General features: G+C 34.5%; 1 protein-coding gene across 3 annotated transcripts in view; it reads left to right on the top strand.

The window, feature by feature from the left end:
- LOC126765050 (protoheme IX farnesyltransferase, mitochondrial) overlaps positions 1 to 19,155 on the top strand; it is a 54,849-nt gene extending 35,694 nt beyond the window's left edge. The window contains exons 1-3 of one of the 3 annotated variants that reach the window (XR_007668248.1): positions 9,562 to 17,611; positions 18,066 to 18,348; positions 18,665 to 19,155. Coding sequence is in view for 1 of the 3 variants with exons in the window: in XM_050482637.1 (XP_050338594.1) it covers positions 18,665 to 18,699 (35 nt within the window). In the remaining 2 variants the exon portion in view is untranslated. Of the gene's footprint in view, positions 1 to 9,561; positions 17,612 to 18,065; positions 18,349 to 18,664 lie in introns of those variants that run through there. The other 2 variants (XR_007668249.1, XM_050482637.1) reach the window with 2 other exon arrangements.
- Positions 19,156 to 19,619: the final 464 nt, after the last annotated feature.

Genomic DNA, 19,619 nt, shown 5'->3' with positions numbered 1-19,619 from the left:
CCGTATAACTTGTGCAATTAAAGTTTATATCTGGTTTTTTATAAATTCTAAGTTCCATTGACTTGTCAACATCGGTTCGATAGCGTACAATTTTCTTGATGGCACAGTCGCGCTTTTCTTTCCTATCATCAAACAACATTGATAACAAGATATTTTCCAAATGCGCATAATATGAACTATCTTTAATTACTTAATTGACAATTTTGCGTAAACGAGGTTCTAGAAATCGTGACCAACCAATGAACTTGAAAAATAATGCACTGCCGTACACGACAGAGCTGTAATACTTGATATTGAAGTACATTGGCACATAACATTTAATTATAAATTCAACCAGAATCCTTAAATTTGCATCTGGATTTTCCGTTGTCACATATAATCGCAATAATCTAGCGGCCTTGGTGAGCCACCGAGAATGTACAATTTTCCCTGGTTTGATGTTAGCCAGATCCACCGAAACCACGCCGCTAGAAATTGCATGGGCCATGTCGTATAAGTACTTCGAATCGGTGGAAAATTCTTTTTTTCTAGAGCAGGCGGCATATTTTGCAACTCAATTTTCTGGAAGCCGTCCACCACCTAAAAATATATAATAATAAAATAATTAAAAATGGTTGACAATTATTATAAATGAGTGATAGCAATAACTTACCGGAAGAGTTTCACAAGTTTCGATTTGACGGCTCAGTTTTCCGGTTGCCGATCTTGGTCCAGTGCTGGTTGATTTATCAAAAGCTTCAAACAAATGCCGAAACGGAAGTTCGTTGAAGTGTAGAAGGCAAACAAACCAATGTAATGGTCTTTTTAACAGCAATTCGAATCGTCGTATAATTCCACTGTGTGGGCCAGTGTTTGTTGGCTCACCGTCAGTGCATATTCCAATTAATGTATCCAGTGATATATTTTATCGTTGAAAAAACCATTTCATTTGGTTGTTTTGTATTCAGCGGTTTCATGTTCCAGTCTTACGTAACCAATCAATTCAGAATTGGGTTCTCTCAAAATAACAAGATGAGGTTGTCTTACCATCCTAGTATGATACTTTTCATCAATTTTATCTATCGTTGAAGTATCATTTTTTCTGCCATCGAATAAAAACGCTAACAAATTGGTTACCGTTTGCGAAGCACATATTGTCTGCATTTCTCTTTTTCTCTGCGAACTTTCGATTTATCCATGATGAGAGGTTTCCCATGCTTATCTTTAATTTTTAAATCTTGCAAAAGAGCGGTTCCCAATGCTGATGCTACTCTGTCAAGCACACCAAATCTGTCACATACCAAGGCAAAGTTAAAACAATCGTATCTCTCTGTGTATTGTGAACTTGTGCTTCTATCCATATCTTCTTGAACCGGTGGCGGTGCGTATGTTGAATCATCGGGATCTTGGTATGTTGGCATTGATGACATAGACGTTGCTCCTTGCTCTTCAGTTTCCATCATAAATGCATTCATTGTTAGTCTTCTCTGATTATGTTGATCGTGCATGAACTCTTTGAGGCGTTCGGGAACCCAGCCGCATGCACATGGAGCTGCCTTCAAATCGCATTTACATGTTCCAATGTAAAAAATTGTTTCCAGAGATTTTACATACTCTGTAAATTGTTGGGTGTTGTTTCTTCTCTTGATTTGCTCTTGATACTTGTCAAGCAATTTATTCAATTTATTACATACACTTTTTTTCAGCATTATTTCCATACCAAGTTTTTCCCAAATTCCAATCAACTTATCTTGTACTTGAATAGTGAATGATTTATGGGAAAACTTTTTTTGTTCTGTTTTAGCACGTTCGCTTAAGTAAAAATAATATCTCAAGATATCCAGATGGGTTGGTAAATTAAGATCAGTCAAATCAGTAGACACACCAAAAACAGTAACATCATGCTTGGGTATATGACTCATTGGGTTTTCGATAGTTGTTGATGTAGTTGCTTCATCTCGCGGTGTAGAGGATGGTGGATTCATTGTAAAGTTTTTGATTTGGAATGGTCACTTCACTTATTATTTTTTTTGAAATACCATAGTGGTTATTGCTTTAGTTCTCCTCATTTTCAGAGGTAATAAAAATGAAGAGGTAATTTCAATTCTATTTCAAAATTTGCCCCTACCCAGAGGTATGGTTCCTTCGGCAAAGTTTCTTATTTTGATCCCTAGAATATGATTTTCATAGAGCAATGGGCGATTTTTTTGCCTCCCCACAAATCGACCCGGCCTAATACATACATATGCGTCCACATGTGAATATGTCACCAACAAAAAATTGATTGACCGTGACAACGGAGATGCGAAAGAAGCGTGCGACACTTGTTATTATGAATGTATATACATATGTATATGGCTCGCATTTGCTTTCGTAAACATACAGACAAATGTGCCAAAGAAATAATATATGTTCATTTGCATGTGTCGTGGAGCGTGAGGTTTTTTTTGTTACGGAATTTTTGAATTCGGTCTCCGCGCTCAAGGCCCGCGATAGAAGGTATGCAATAGCTTCAAAAACAAGTAAAATTTAAAACAAATTTACTCTCATTTTCATAATTTTGTCTATTACGATTGGCATTTTGCATTCGAATCACATTTCGAACGAACGAACGATTACGATAGAAGCGTTACGATCACGTATGTCATAATACGAAATACAGACTTTTACGTGACGAGTGATACGTTCACGGATGGAACTATTGGATACCAGGGCTCAACACTATTTGGATTCTCAGAACACCAATGGTCATTACTCCTCGAACATGCGAAAGTTATTGTACTCATGATTTGTATAGTACATAATTACTTTCTAATACTCAAGTCTGTATATGTATATACTATTGCCTGGCGTAAAGAAAAACACAAATGGCATCCGTTCCCACGACAGTCTTAGCAAAACGGTAAGAACCTGGTTTTTATCCGGGCAAGGACTGTCAACTCGGCACCATTCGTCGAAATTACTTCAGGAAAGTTTTCAGCTGCTACAGCAGCAACAACATGAGGGGCGTTACTGATCAAGGTAATTGGCGAAATTTTAATTTTTTCTTCAAAAAATAAACTTTTGCTATTTAATTTTCGCTTACAAAATAAGAGATATTTGACTTTTACTTATTGCTTATGGAGTATAACTACATAAAATTTATGTAAAACTCACCGCATAGGTATGCAAAATTTGGTACGCGATTCTGTGACGCCTACACCAATCGCTTCCGACGTTTTCGAGCCATCACTGAATCACATAGTGCTGTTCCATGCGTCGAGTTACTTCCTTCCTGCCTTGTGCAAATTTACCCTTTAGGTAATGCCTCGGAAAAAGAAAGGCGTGTTTTATCACATAAGGTCTTCATCTTCTAGGGCGACATTACTTTCCTTCTGACATACTCTTCTGCTATCTTTTGAAGAATAATGTGTGTAGCTGTTTGATTGATTATTAGATAGAGAGATGTGAGTTCCATTATGACCTCTGCGACAGCCGTCGGGTACGATCGAGTTAGCGACACCGAAAATAGTCCAAATAAATATCGCACTTAACCTAAATAAACATGAAACTACATTAGTTTAACAAGTAAGCAATCTTTCTCATAATCATAAATTGCTGTAAAATTATAAAAAGTATGCAGTAAAGAAATATTAACAACACAGGCAACACGAAAATAAGTGCAGTGTCCAAAAATATCTTTTACTCAAAACAAACTAACTGTTTGTTAACTGGAGGCTGAAACCGGTCCTTAAGCCATCCCTATCCATTGAAGAAAAGGATAGGAAAAATTCCACGGGAAGAAAGACTTCCAGCACTAGATCTTTAAAAAAGGTGCTTAAAATACAACAAAGAAAAAATTTTTTCCTGAGAAATCTGACAAACAATTACTGATAAGTTTTGATATATAGATAAAATATTCAAGCTGCGTTATACCATCGGACATCACAACACGCTGTATTCACGGAAAAGGCGACAAGAAAGATTTATTTTATCACGTTTATCATTATATATAAATTACGAAATGACAATGCAAGAAATCGTAAACATGAGAGCACAAATCGCTGCTCTGACCACAATGCTCATTGAAACACAACAGAGATTGAATTCGTTCGAAACCTACGCAAAACTTAATGTCACAGTTACCAACCAACACCAGAACTGTACACCAAACATCATAGACGAATCACAAACAGACCTAGAAATATTCAAAATCTTACCAGTCTTTACAGGCGATATGAACCATTATAGGTCATGGAGAAAACGTGCCTGAACACACATGGAGAACATCAATAATTACGCTACTACACCCACGTACTATACGGCACTCTCGATTGTACATTCCTCAATCCAAGGAGAGGCGGCCGATATTTTAATAAACCACAACACTAAATTCAATTTTTATTCCATAATAAACCGCCTCGATTATGAAGGAATGAAATTAATAAAACCAGGAGGGACTCTGGCAAAGTTCCACTGTGAAGTCAGAAAGTGGAAATGGATAACTCAGGAAATCCATCAGCTATGAAAGAATATGCGAACCAGGAAGCTGTAAGAACATTCATTCTTGGTCTGAACAGCAAATATACCAGCGGCACCCTCTATAGCCACAATCCGAAGGACTTAGAACCGCTTACGCTATGCAAGTACGATATACCACGATAATGTAAACTCACAATTCGACTTTCCGCAATACAATCAGCACAGACAATGTAATACATCGCAGTGCCAGCACCCAACCAGAAGATATCACAAGGAACCACAAAGGTACAGACCTAACGTGCAGGTGCAATACAATCAAACTGCCCCCAGGCAACAGCACCAACCAGAGAACGTGGATTCATTACAGCAATACACGAGATCCGCAAATTACAATAGGAACCATTCTACACCACAACAAAACAGCTATAACCGTTAAATACAAGGACTACATCCAAATAATCCATTTCGCGGATACCCTCAAAAAAGAGAACGTAATCCTTCATCTCGTAATTTCAACATACAGCAGAAAATACAAGGTGTAATCGCTTGCACCTGAATACGTAACTGACGATTAAGAAACAAGCAGCCTTTTTTTATACAGTAAGCAATGAAAAATATAGATCTGAAATTGAAAAAATAATGCAATAAAATGAAGGTAGTAACTCAATATTATCATTTACTACCACTGTACAAGCCACAATTAGAACAAAATCCGAAGATCCTATCTGACAAACCAATATCCGTACCCTATATCTGATAATGATTTTATTAACAAAGAAATAAATATACTTTTAGAAAATAAAATTATCGAACAGAGTAAAAGTCCATACAATTCACCCATTTGGACAGTTGCTAAAAAGGTACCGTTGAACAAGGGAAACCTAAACGCAGAATGGTTGTAGACTTTCAAAAGCTAATCGTTCAAACTATTACAGACATATACCCCATACCTGATGTAGCTATGACAATACAAAATCTTGGTAATGCAAAAATATTTACAACTTTAGATTTGGAATCTGGATTTCATCAGATTCTTATTAAAGAATCTGATAGAGAGAAAACAGCATTTGGTGTAAATAGAGCCAAGTATGAATTTCTTCGCATGCCTTTCGGACTGAAAACTGCTCCGTCAATTTTTCAAAGATGTATCGATGATATCTTGAGGCCATATATAGGCATTTTAGCGTACGTCTCTATAGATGATGTTCTCATTTACTCTTCTTCTCCCGAAGAGCATATCGAGCACATATGTATTTATATGAAGATTTTTAATGAAAATTCAAGTTATTATCGAAAATTCATAAGAAATTTTGCAGCCATTGTTCAACCACTTACCACGTTTCTCAGAGGAGACAACGGTGGCATTTCAAAGAATTAAAGCGCAAAAATTAAAATCACAGATGAACCTCCAATAGCACCATTCGAAAAAAAGAAGAACTTCAAGCTCAGGTTGAACTCTTCCAACCAAATTTAAGCAAGCCCTTTGAATTAACCACAGACGCTAGCAATTTTGCAATAGGAGCTGTATTATCACAGAATAAAAAACCTATATCATTTATTTCACGAATACTCAGCCAAACCGAACAGAATTACTTTACAAATGAGAAAGAGTTACTCGCAATTGTGTGGGCCTTACAGAAACTTCGAAATTACTTATAGGGCGTAGCAGATTTAACTTTATTCACCGATCATCAATCTTTAATTTTCGGCATATCAGAAAAAACCCAATAGATACAAAATTAAAAATATGGAAAAATTGCATCGAAGAACACGGCGCTAAAATCAGTTAGAAACCTGGACACCAGAACAATGTTGCTGATGCACTTTTCCGCCAACAAATTAATAACACATCTAATTCTGATAATTCCTAACATTCAGTACAAAACTCTCCTATGCAAAATATCAAACGTGTAAAGGAGCCATTAAATTGTTTTAAAAATAAAGTCATCATAAAACAATCAAATGTAAACCCCAGCCAAGTATCTTCGCAAAATATTTTTTCTAACCGTAGGCGTACACTTTTCTTTAACATTAAAACTGAGCTATTGGACATTAAAAAATGTAATTAGGCCAAAGTTAATTAATGCTCTGCAAATAGACGAGCAAATGTTATTTTACGTCGAAAATTACAGTATCGACACATTTTCAACTGTATCGATTGTACTTGTGCAAAAATTGGTGGACGACATCACCGAAACCGAACAACAAAAACAAATCGTACAAAGCACACACAGACGTGCTCACAGAAACTACAAAAATAACGCACAGGAAATCTCGCTCAGATACTACTGACCAAACATATGTGACGCCTGTAAAAAGAAGTACACTGTGAAAGCCGCCTCACAAACAAATATGAACGCAAACCAAATAAACAACCAACAGGTTCAGCACCAATACCAAACAAAGTAGGCGAGATTTATTCTATATGAGCGATAACATATGGGCCAATTGGCGACATGGTTTTATACCCGTATTCCGATCAAACAAAAAAATTGCTATTTTATTTTTTAACGACCTGAAAATTGAGTGCAAAAAATTTTGAAGTTATACGATTTTATGTAAAAAACTCTCAGCTTACTGATAAAAATATTTTCAAAATCCAAAAAAACAGTTTTTTGTACATTTCCACCAATTTAAAATAAAAAAATGCAAAGTTGTCGCTATATGGCGCATGCTATTAACTCCTAAAGTTACTTATACTTGTCAGGGAGGAAAAAGCATGTGTGTCTGTAACGAAAATTTTTTTTTTTGGTGTTCATGGGATCAGAGTCCCATATTTTTGAACATTGATTGTTCATAAAGATATGAACATGAAAGTTTTGTAACCTTAAGATAGAATTATAGATATATACAAAATTATATTTTTGACACAACTACATTAATACATAAAAATATACATGTAAACAATAAATTAAATAAAAAGTATATACAGTCCACTAAATGTCAAGTGCAATGGTAAGCAACAAAATTGTAATATGAGACTTGCTCATAAAAATGTGAAAATCATTGCACATAAAAGAAAACTCATAAATTAGAGTATACATAATACTAATATTAAAATACAAAATATACATACTCGAAATATTAATGCACACAAGCAACAGATAAGAAAGTATCAAGTGTGTGTACGTATGTGTATAAGTGCGTTAGATGCACTAATCTAAAAAACTATAAAATATCAATGCGTTGGTATCTGAAAAATGCAATAAAAATATAATACATATTTACACATGTGTATGCACACTAAGCATACACACATATACATATATACATAGTTAAGAAATTAGAATTAAGAAATGTATTGAGGGAAGAAATTTTAATAAAGAAAACCAGAGTCAAAAGTGAACTCTCACAGTACAGACTTAAGCAAAGACTGTCTTAATTTGTACATTTGGTCCTTCGAGCCTCTTTTTGAAAAAGAATCGAGCAAGTGCAAGTACTAGAAGCCTCTTAAAAGAAAAAGAGCATTACTTAGCCAAGTAAAAATAAATGTAAGCCGGAATAGCATAGACTACCCGCATTTATAAAAATTACTTTTAGTAAAAGTTAAAAAAAAAAAATTGTTAAAAGCGTCCTTGTGGCTATAACAAGAACAGTGCAAAAATATATATATGTATATATATATACAAAACCATCTATAAAGAAGCAAATATGAAGAATTTGCTAACACGACAGAAGGAGTTGGGAGATCTAGCTGCGTTGGAGGAGCAGAAAATCCTGAGCGGAAAAATAGGAAAGGTTTCATGTCTGGAATATATGGATCATATTCAGACTGTTATGAAAGAGTTTACTGCAAATCATAATAAAATAATGGCTAAGAAGAGTCAAGAAGCTGAGGAATACATTGCGAAGAACTACTTCGAGCATGTAATGCAAACAATGGAGAATTCTATTCAGAATTTAAGAATTCAAAGTACTGCCGAAGGTGTTTCAGCAGTGAGCAGCATGTGGCAAATAGAATCTACGCCACAAATGCTTTAAAAGGGCTAAATCTAAATTTAAATGACGAACAAGCCATCATAGCTCGGATAGTGGTTCGAAAACTAGACAAAGAAAGTCTACGTTTATACGAGCAAAACGTAAAAAAAAGTAGGAATATACAAAGCCTAGATGACGTCTTCAGTTTTCTGGAACAGCAATATCAAGCTCTAGAAGCAATACGCGACAGAAAACCAACTAAATGGAACAATCAAAAGCAGCCACAGCGAACACCTACATTTTATACAGCGGCACAAAATAATTGTGTATACTGCAAGGTTCCTGGGCATCAAATTGGTGAATGCAGAAAGTTTCAGACATTGACTACGATGAATCGAAGAAGATTCATAACAAACAACAAGTTATGCTACATTTGCCTTGATCACGTATATGAAGGAAAATGTAATAATAAAAAGAAGTGCAATAAGTATGAAAGAAATCATCATAATTTATTGCACTTCAATGAATTCCAAAAAGGAAAAGGAGGAAGTGAAGAAAATGTCACAAAAACATCTTCCACAATGATGACGAAACATTCGTAAATGGCGATACTCCTAGCAACAGTACAGATAAGGGTGAAGGCAGCAAATGGAGAGTATGTGACATTGCGAGCTCTAATCGATCAAGGATCCAAAAAAACTACTATTTCCGAAGAAGCATCTCAAATACTTCATTTACCAAGAAGAAGAGAAGTAACTGAACTACAAGGTTTAGGAAATACCACAGTGGGAGTGTCCAAATTTAAAATCAACATTAAAATGAAGCACTAATTTTGCCGAAATTAGCGAGTGCTCAACCAGACAAAACGTTTAAATGGGATATAGAACAATTGAAAAACTACACTTTAGCTGATCCCAATTTCAATAAATCAGATCGAATCGATATTGTCATTGGAAGTGACATATATGCCGACATACTAGAAGAAGGTATATTTAAAAAGGATCGAATACTAGGTCAAGCTACGAAATTGGGCTGGATATTGTCAATACAATTTTAGCAGCGGTTACTACAACATTGGAGAAGTTTTGGGAAATAGAAGACACTACAACTCCAGCAGATACAGCAGATGATGATGAATGCCTAAGAATTTTTGAAAAAACAACAGTAAGAAATGGAAATAATCGATTTGTCGTCAATCTACCTTTAAAAAAAAAAAAAGAATTAGGCGATTCTCGCAAACAAGCTATGGCGAGGTTTCTTAATCTTGAGAAAAGGTTCGCTACAAATAACGAGTTAAAACAACAATATGTGCAATTTATGAAAGAATATTCAGAAATGGGCCACATGGAAAAAGTAAGTGAAAATAAATGCGGAAAATACTATTTGCCACTTCAAGCAGTGATTCGAGAAGACAGTAGAACGACTAAACTACGAGTAGTTTTCGATGCGTCTGCAAAAACTACAAATGGAAGTAGTTTAAATGACATCCTCTTCATAGGACCGAGACTTCAAAGAGATATATTTGACATTATAATCAAATGGAGACTTTGGCAATATGTATTAACTAGTGATATTGAAAAGATGTTTCGACAAATTAAAATAACAGATAGTGATCAAGATTACCAACGTATATTGTGGAGAGAAACAAAAGGAGAGCCGATAGAAGAATACAAACTACAAACAGTTACATATGGGACAGCATCAGCTCCTTTTTTGGCAACGAGAACTTTACAAGAAATTGCCAAACTATGCGAGCCCCACAACTATTTGCTTTCAAACATCATTAAAAACGACTTCTACATGGACGATTTAATGACAGGAGCAGATTCAATAGATGAATGTAAGGCCATTCAGTATGAAATATCGAAACAACTACAAAAATATGGATTTCACTTAAGGAAGTGGATGTCAAACAACAGTGAAATCATAGCAACAATTCCGGTAAATAACGCGAATGAAGTAATAAAAATAGCAGAAGACGAAACAATAAAGACATTGGGTATTCAATGGGATCCTACCAAAGACATGTTTGGATTTAATACGAATCTTTCAACGCAAAAGCTGGTTACAAAAAGACAAGCTTTGTCTGATTTAGTGCGAATTTTCGACCCAATGGGATGGCTTTCACCAACAACCGTTATAGCAAAGTTATTTATACAGAAACTTTGGTTGATGAAACTCAACTGGGACGAGTTACTTGACGAGAATTTAACAAAAGAATGGCAAGAGTTTATGCAGCATATACCAGAGATAAAACGAATAAAAATTCCTAGATGGTTTGAAACTAAAAACAACTTTAAATTTGAACTACATGGATTCGCAGATGCTTCAGAGAAAGCTTATGCAGCAGTTGTATATACTAAAGTTGGATCAGTTATAACAATTGTTGCTGGTAAAACTAAAGTGAATCCAATTAAAAATAAGAAAACGTTACCAAAACTGGAACTATGCGCGGCTCACCTACTTGCTAAATTGCTGCAAAGGATAAAAACAGTCATCAACAGAGAAATGAAAATATTTGCTTGGAGCGATTCAACTATAACGTTAGCATGGATAAATAATTGCCAAAGTAAAGACAGATTTATTAGAACACGAATAGAAGAAATCAAATTACTTGTTTCCAATGCGACATGGCAACACGTTGGAACAAAGGACAATCCAGCTGATGTAGCAACCAGAGGGGTACTGGCGAACAAACTAATAGAACACGATCTATGGTGGAAGGGACCAAAATGGTTGCGAGAAGAGGAACATCATTGGCCAATAAAGAAGATTATTCAAATCGATGCAACGTATGTGACAACCTCAGGGGAATTACATTTCTTGGATAAGGTAACACTTAAATATTCTAGTTTAAGCAAATTAATAAGGGTAGTAGCTTATATTTTGCGATTTGTAAAAAGAATAAGAGGGAAAAAATGCCCTGAATACTTAGTTAAATCTGAAATGAAGGAAGCTGAAGAAATGTTAATAAGATATCAGCAAAAATTACAATTTAGAGAGGAAATTCAGAGTTTAGAAATAAAAAAAGAAATTAATCATAAAAGTAGCATTGCAAGCTTAAATCCAATTTTGGATAATAAGGGAATCCTTCGTGAGGTAGATTGGGTAATTCAAATCTTCAATTTAATCAAAAGCACCCAATAATATTAAATAAGTCACATTTGTCATCATTGATAATTGAAAATATTCATAAAATAACTTTACATGGAGGAAACAAGTTAATGGAATCAATGATTAGAAGGAATTACTGGATTGTTGGATTGAGGAATTCTATTAAAAAGACAATTCGAACTTGTAGTAGATGCGTACGTTACCGCAAAGAAGTAGCAAAACAATTAATGGGAAATCTTCCAGAATTCCGAGTATCTATTTCAATTCCATTTATACACGTTGGTATAGACTATGCAGGACCGATTCATATGAAATGTTCAAAAGGACGAGGACAAAAAACATTTAGAGGATATATAGCTGTATTTGTTTGTATGGCAACAAAAGCTATTCATTTAGAAGCAGTAAGTGATTTAACAACCGAAGCGTTCCTAGCTGCTTTGAAAAGATTTTTTGCTAGAAGAGGTAAAAGTCAACATATATATTCGGACAATGGAACAAATTTTGTCGGAGCTTGTAGAAGATTAGACCGAGATTTTAAAATGGCAATAAAAAATAATTCAGCCGTAGCTCCCATATTAGAAGCAGATAAAATTCAATGGCATTTCGGGCCCCCGGCAGCTCCTCACTTCGGAGGAATTTGGGAGGCAGGAGTGAAGTCGGTGAAATATCATTTAAAAAGAGTGATAGGCGAAACTAAATTGACATTTGAAGAAATGATTACTTTGCTATCACAGATTGAAGCAATACTGAATTCACGACCTTTATGTGCGATAGATAGTGAAAGCGATATAGACGTTTTAACGCCTGGCCATTTTTTAATAGGATGTCCAATAATAGATTGTCCTGAAGCAATTAATGATAACCAAATAGGTTCATTAGATAGATGGAAATTAATACAAAAACTTAAAAAAGACTTTTGGAAACGATGGGAAAGCGAATATGTTGTAATGTTGCAACAACGCATGGAAAACCAAACAAGCTAATCTCGTACAAGGACAAATAGTTATTATTAAAGATGAAGAAACTCATCCAGCCAAATGGCCATTAGGAAAAATTATTGAAACTCATCCGGGAAAGGATGGAAATATAAGAGTTGTAACTCTAAAATTACAAAATGGCATACTTAAACGGCCCGTTTACAAATTATGCCCACTGGAGGTAACAAACAGCAGTAGAGCAGAGGAAGCAAATCATGTGACAAGTTTGCTGACTTCGAGAATAACAAAAAATACTGCAACCTCAGAACGACCGAGTAAATCAAGCAAATTGATGATGTGGTTCTTAACGATACTCATGCTAGCAACACAAACTAAGTCACTATACATTAATAATACATCTAAATCAGGAGCTTCAGTGACTAAACTAAAAAATAATACAGCAATATATTTGGAACCGATTAGTAAAATGGACATAATAAATTCAAAATGGAATTTAATAGTCTATTACGAATTAGGTACTTATTATGATCGGATGCATAAAATACAAGAATTTATTAACAGACTTGAAAATCAATGCAAAATATTGACCTATTACGAAGATGCCTGCATAATGATTACTGCAACTTTAAATGACAAATATAATAGTCTTAAAGCAAATAATGAATTGTTTATGAAAAAACAAAATAGAAAAAAGCGAGCACCATTCGAATTCGTTGGTTCAATTTACCATATATTATTCGGAATTATGGATGCTGATGACCGAGAAAATATGGAATCAAATATTAGAAATATTTTCGACAACCAAAAAGATATAGCAAAATTGTTTAAAAGGCAGACATCGGTAGTTGATTCTACCATACATATATTAAAAAAGACAACAGATGAAGTTAACCGTAATTTTGAGAAAATGAGTCAACAACTAAATAAATTTTATAACGAACTAATAAAAGATCAAAATGCTGAACGAATGACCTTGATGTTTCAAATATTAACCATTTCAATAGGAATAGTTATGGACGAATGTGAAGAAATCCAAACTTCAATAATTAATCTTCTAATTGACATAAATCATGGTCGCATAAATCCAAAACTATTAAAGCCTTCGCAACTTAATAAAGAAATTGAATTTATTAGAAACAAACTACCACACAAATTAATACTACCTGGAAGACAATCGGGTAACAAATTAAAAGAAATTTATAAATCGATGACTGCTAAAGGTTTAATTGTTGATTCACGGGTAGTCATAAACCTAGAAATTCCCTTAATATCGTATGAACCGTCAAACGTATATAAATTAAATCCACTTCCAATAAATTACAAAGGGAATATGATTATTCCAGAAATAAAGGCAGAATATTTAATATACAAGTTTGATTTGAATCAATATTCACTTATAAACCAAGTAGATCTAGATAAATGTTCTACTAACTCAGAGAATCATTACCAATGTCCTGGAAATTTAGCTTGGAAATCAGCGACGGATAATTCATGTGAAGTAGCAGCTTTAAAACAATTAGAAAATGAAGCATGTGATTTCAAACCTTCTACAAATGAAAACGTTTGGATAAAATTATCTTCTCAAAATCGGTGGCTTTACAAATTATTTAGCAAAGCAATGATATATCTAGAATGTGATAATAATCAACAAATGCATATAGAAATCCCTAGTCAAGGCGTTATGATAATAAGAGAAGGATGCACAGTCCGGCATGAAGGAGTAACTGTAACAGCATCTCATCACATACAATCTGAAATTAAAAAAGAATTGCTATCCTCTTCTTGGGTTAAAGATATTGAAGATATTCCAGAACTACAAATAAAACCTTTTGATTCAACATTAATAAACAATACCAAAGATATCGTACATCTTAAACAACAAATAGAACTCCTCAAAACAGAAAATATAAAATTAAAAGGTATAAATTTTCATCACGTAAGTGGTCACGTTTCGCTAACATTAGTTTTGATAATAGCATTAATCATTACTATTTTATATATAAGATCCAAATGTGTAACGAGAACTGTGACTGTTCCATTTGAACTTCCAGTTAGACATAATTAAAAAATATTAATAATAAAACATAATATACAAGTAAAGTTAAGATACAACTTTGGCCCCTGGCAGAATGTTCATAAAGATATGAACATGAAAGTTTTGTAACCTTAAGATATAATTATATATACAAAATTATATTTTTGACACAACTACATTAATACATAAAAATATACATGTAAACAATAAATTAAATAAAAAGTATATACAGTCCACTAAATGTCAAGTGCAATGGTAAGCAACAAAAATGTAATATGAGACTTGCTCATAAAAATGTGAAAATCATTGCACATAAAAGAAAACTCATAAATTAGAGTATACATAATACTAATATTAAAATACAAAATATACATACTCGAAATATTAATGCACACAAGCAACAGATAAGAAAGTATCAAGCGTGTGTACGTATGTGTATAAGTGCGTTAGATGCACTAATCTAAAAAACTATAAAATATCAATGCGTTGGTATCTGAAAAATGCAATAAAAATATAATACATATTTACAAATGTGTATGCACACTAAGCATACACACATATACATATATACATAGTTAAGAAATTAGAATTAAGAAATGTATTGAGGGAAGAAATTTTAATAAAGAAAACCAGAGTCAAAAGTGAACTCTCACAGTACAGACTTTGGCAAAGACTGTCTTAATCTGTACATTGATTCTTATGTAAAATTGAACGAGGAATCGAATGGAAAATTTTCAAAAAAAGTTGCTGGAAAAGCACAAAACCCTTGTTTTTGTATTTTGAATTTTTTTTTTTTGATTTTGAAAATATTTTTATCAGAAAGCTGAGAGTTTTTTACATAAAATCATATAACTTCAAAATTTTTTGCACTCAATTTTCAGGTCGTTAAAAAGTAAAAGAAATGGTAACGTTTTGTTTGATCGGAATACGGGTACAAAACCATGTCGCCAATTGATGGAATGGCCCGTATACATTAGCTCAACCGACAAATACTCAAAATTTTGCCACTTTAGACAAATACCTTCAAGAAAAGATACATACAAATACGTCGACGAGATACTTTCACAAACATACCCAATAGCAAAATTTTTAATCATTGATAACGACTTAACATTTACCAGCATCTGTGCACAATAAATTTATTAACGACTAAAAATAACGCACACCAAAGCGCCAGCGTTCCATTCTACTACAAATGGACAACTTGAGCGTACACACAGTACAATTATTGAACTCGCGAAAGTTTTGGCTGATCAGAATAATTCAGCGCCGGAAGATCAAATTTTTGAAGCTGTTCGGCAGTACAACAAAAGCTTTCATTTCGTAACCAGCGAGGAACCCGATCACGTATTTTTTAATCAAAGGGGTTATCCCGACATCCAAGAACGGCCAGGAAAGAGTTTTGCGACATCATAATCGCAATCGACATCATCTGGCCTATAATCAAGGAGACGTGATATTTTCGAAAACGCACAGGCGTTATAAAAACGTAAGGAAATACGCGAAATATATTGTAAAAAAAAGACAACGGTATGACAGTGACGACCGATAAAGGACGGATTATTCATAAAGATAACATTAGAGTAAAGGCATGTACAGAATAATTGAAACTCTCGATCCGAAAGCAATAAATGAGAACTTAATCATAGCAGAGATTTATAATTAATTTTTAACAGTAACAAGTACTTTTATTTTTGCAAAAAACGAAAAATTTTTACTCTGGCAAACTTAATTCGAACGATGTGCATGAATTAATAAACCACGAGGAGTTGGATCTTCCACTAATTAATATATTGGAATATTCTGATATACATATGTATTTGTTACCTAGAACAGGCTATAATTACAATTTACAAATACCCAATACTCGAAACTTAATGTAGATTATTTAATGTATATCCTTCATCACAAAAGCATGGTAAAATTAATTTAGATCCTAAGATAGCAAAATGCAATAATTATCAAAGAGCTTCAAAATGTAAGAATTTTTTCAGTAATTTTATTTGTAAATTAGAACCCTCTGATAATTGTACTATCAAAATATTAAACGATAAATCAGCACAATGTGAAACAATCCATGATAATAACGCTCCACTCCAATTCTTAGAAACCGGTCACATCTTGACAGATTATGAGCATTCTGAGAGTAATATGCCTATATCTGGTCGCTGAGTTATTTGAGATCGAAATGAACCGTTTAGAACAACAGCAATTAGCAACAAAGTAGCTAGGGCGCTCTATTTTAAGAAGTAGGGGAGTTAGCGACGCCGAAAATAGCCTAAATAAATATCGCATTTAACCTAAACAAACATGAAAATTCCCGAATCCAAAGTGCAGCAGACAAAATGCGATAAGAGATAGATAAGTGTAACAAAAGTATAAATAGCTGTAAGATTGTAAAAAGTAAGCAGTAAAGAAATATCAATAAAACAGGCAACACGAAAATAAATGCACTGCCCAAAAATAATATCTTTTACTCAAAACAAACTAACTGTTTGTTAACTAGCGCATTGCGATCGATTTCCATGACAGCCTGTTCAACGATACCGGAATTGACCCGGATTTTATCCGGCCAAGGATTGTCATTTCGACGATCTAACCTCGCTTGGATCGGTATATAACATGTTAACATTGTCATCATTAGAGCAACACCTAGCAGTAGGGTTGCACCGTATTCACCTGATTCGCACTGGTATTGAGTTCAACCCAGACCCGGAGGAAATTTCTGCTGCGTTTACTCAACAAGGCTTCACCATAACTACATTTCAATTAGATGCAAAACACGCAGTGGTTGAAGCCATCGTCAGAACTGCTCTAGCTATCATACTCATAGGGAGTGGTCCACTCGTTATGTGGCTCCATGCTGCCAACGCACCAATGCGGCCAATACCTCAACGGCTGTGCAAGATGCACCCACTTTGCGCAATACCCCGTTACTCCAACCTAGTGACCGACAAGGAACCTCTACGGTCCAAAGGAGCTCTCATATGGTGACGCAATCTTTGGTACTCCTGCCTATCAAACATTCGTAGGGGGATGCTGGAGCTGCCGGAACAGATAGACGATCAACCTGGCACCATTCAACAATAATATAAATGGCGTTACTGATCCTGGTATTAGGCGAACGGAGTTGGTGGAAAATGGATTGCTTCCATCAGTGTTTTTGGTAAGTCAGAAGAAAACACGATAAATGTCCGTGGAAATTTTATGGAGTATTTCATGACACCTCATGGAGAGATTGAATGGCAATATAATAGAACAATATTACATAAGTCATCTTTGTAATTTACGTCCCTCTTTCTCTTTTATAAATATATAATTGCATAATTTAAGCTATTTGGTAAATACTAAAGATCTTGATTTAAAAATCTTTCTCAAATTTAGATGAAACAAAAGTAAAACCGGGTTGAATTTAGTATAATTTCACACAATTTTTCCCTAATAAAAAAACTATAATAAATAATATAATGGTTTTTTTTATTAAAAACAAAAAGGTTGGAAAAACAAATGATTTCTATTCACGAAATATAATAAGATCCTTACCTTGAAAACGTAAATAATATTTTTGATATTGCTTCATTATTTTAAATAAGCATTCTAATTGAAATTTGGGATTTTAGGGTAATGCAAACTGCGCAGCAAACATGGTGGGGCATGGACGATGACACCATCTGATGAGTCGGCCTTAGGAGTTTTCGAGAGAAATTTTCTGCGAAAGATTTATTATCATTTCGCGTTGGCCACGGCGAATATCGCATTCGATGGAACGAAGGCAGCGGCTGCGCTGGCTAGGTTATGTCGTACATATGGACGTAAACACCACCACCTTGCGAAAGAAGGAACGACTGGTGCGCTGATGTTAACTCGGCTATAATCGCGTAAGCGGTGTCTACGCCAGTAAAGGTTTGAGTATACTTAATGTAACCTGTTCGAAAAACGAAAATCTGGCATCTGCAGTAAAATCGAAAACTCAAAAAGGCTGATCTGTCACAGCTGTTACGCAAAACTCGCATCAATGAAATATTGGTTGCAGTTCGTGTTGGCGTAAAATTTAATTAGATCGATTCGGTTATTTACAGTTAATTTGATTTTATCTATTATAACGTTTATAATTATAATCAAAAAGATACCGGCTAGTATGTCGTTATAAGTAGTGATTTTTTATAAATTTGTGTGATTTGTATTTAAAACAAATTGTGTCCTTTCTTTTATTCAATAGATTTGACAACGAGGAAGTTGCAACAAGTACTTTGAAGGTGCTAGTGAGAGTCCGGCTGGACATGGAAGGAGAAAAAAAGAGAAAAAAGAAGTAATTTCTGTGAAGCCAAGTTCTTCGAGAGATGCAGAAAGTTCAAACAAAGGAACAGATTGTTCGAAAGTTTCTGAAATTATTGACCACCTATAAACGCGTCAAACAGCGGAATAACCAACCCGACCGCAACGCTACTATATGGACATTTTTAACGAACGGTATATGGCGAACGTCATTCAATCAATTCACCACTAAATATTCTGCAATCGTCGCTCCAAAATACCTTCGAGGAAACTTTAACGGTAACGGAGGATAATGTATGCGATTCGCACAGTGCTGGCGCTAAAAAGGGAAAGTGGATGCAGACAAAACAGACTTCCAGACTGAATTATTTTAATTAATACTGATTTGTGGCAATTAGCCATTTTTTTAATAAAATTAAAACTTCTCTGCGTCAATTAGCCTTTTTAATATTCTTGCAACCTGTTGCTATAGAGTATACTAGTTTTTTTTCACCTAACGGTTGTAATAGGTGGTCAAAAAAGTCTTGCGGTATTTTTATTGAATTTTTTTTGTTATTTTTATTGAAATTGAAATGAATTTTTGATGACTCATGCCCAGCTCTTGACCGATGCTACGGCTGCTACTATGCCGGTCTCTTTCGACCGATTCAGCGATTTTATCGCAATTTTCGACGACAGGCCTTCCGAAAACGTTGAAACCATCTTTGTGCGGTGGAAATGGAAACTGTATCGGGTCCATAAACTGCACAAATTTTATTGGCGGCTTGAGATGCATTTTTACCTTTATCGTAGTAGTACTGTAAAATATGCCGCATTTTCTCTTTATTTTGCTCCATGTTTGCGACGCTATAACTAATGAACGACTTAAAGGAAACGACAATCAATCAAACACGGGTTAG

This window comes from Bactrocera neohumeralis, unplaced genomic scaffold (assembly GCF_024586455.1).
Source record: "Bactrocera neohumeralis isolate Rockhampton unplaced genomic scaffold, APGP_CSIRO_Bneo_wtdbg2-racon-allhic-juicebox.fasta_v2 cluster10, whole genome shotgun sequence".
Classification (NCBI taxonomy): Eukaryota; Metazoa; Arthropoda; class Insecta; order Diptera; family Tephritidae; genus Bactrocera; species Bactrocera neohumeralis.
This window is presented reverse-complemented; position numbering and strand designations above follow the sequence as displayed.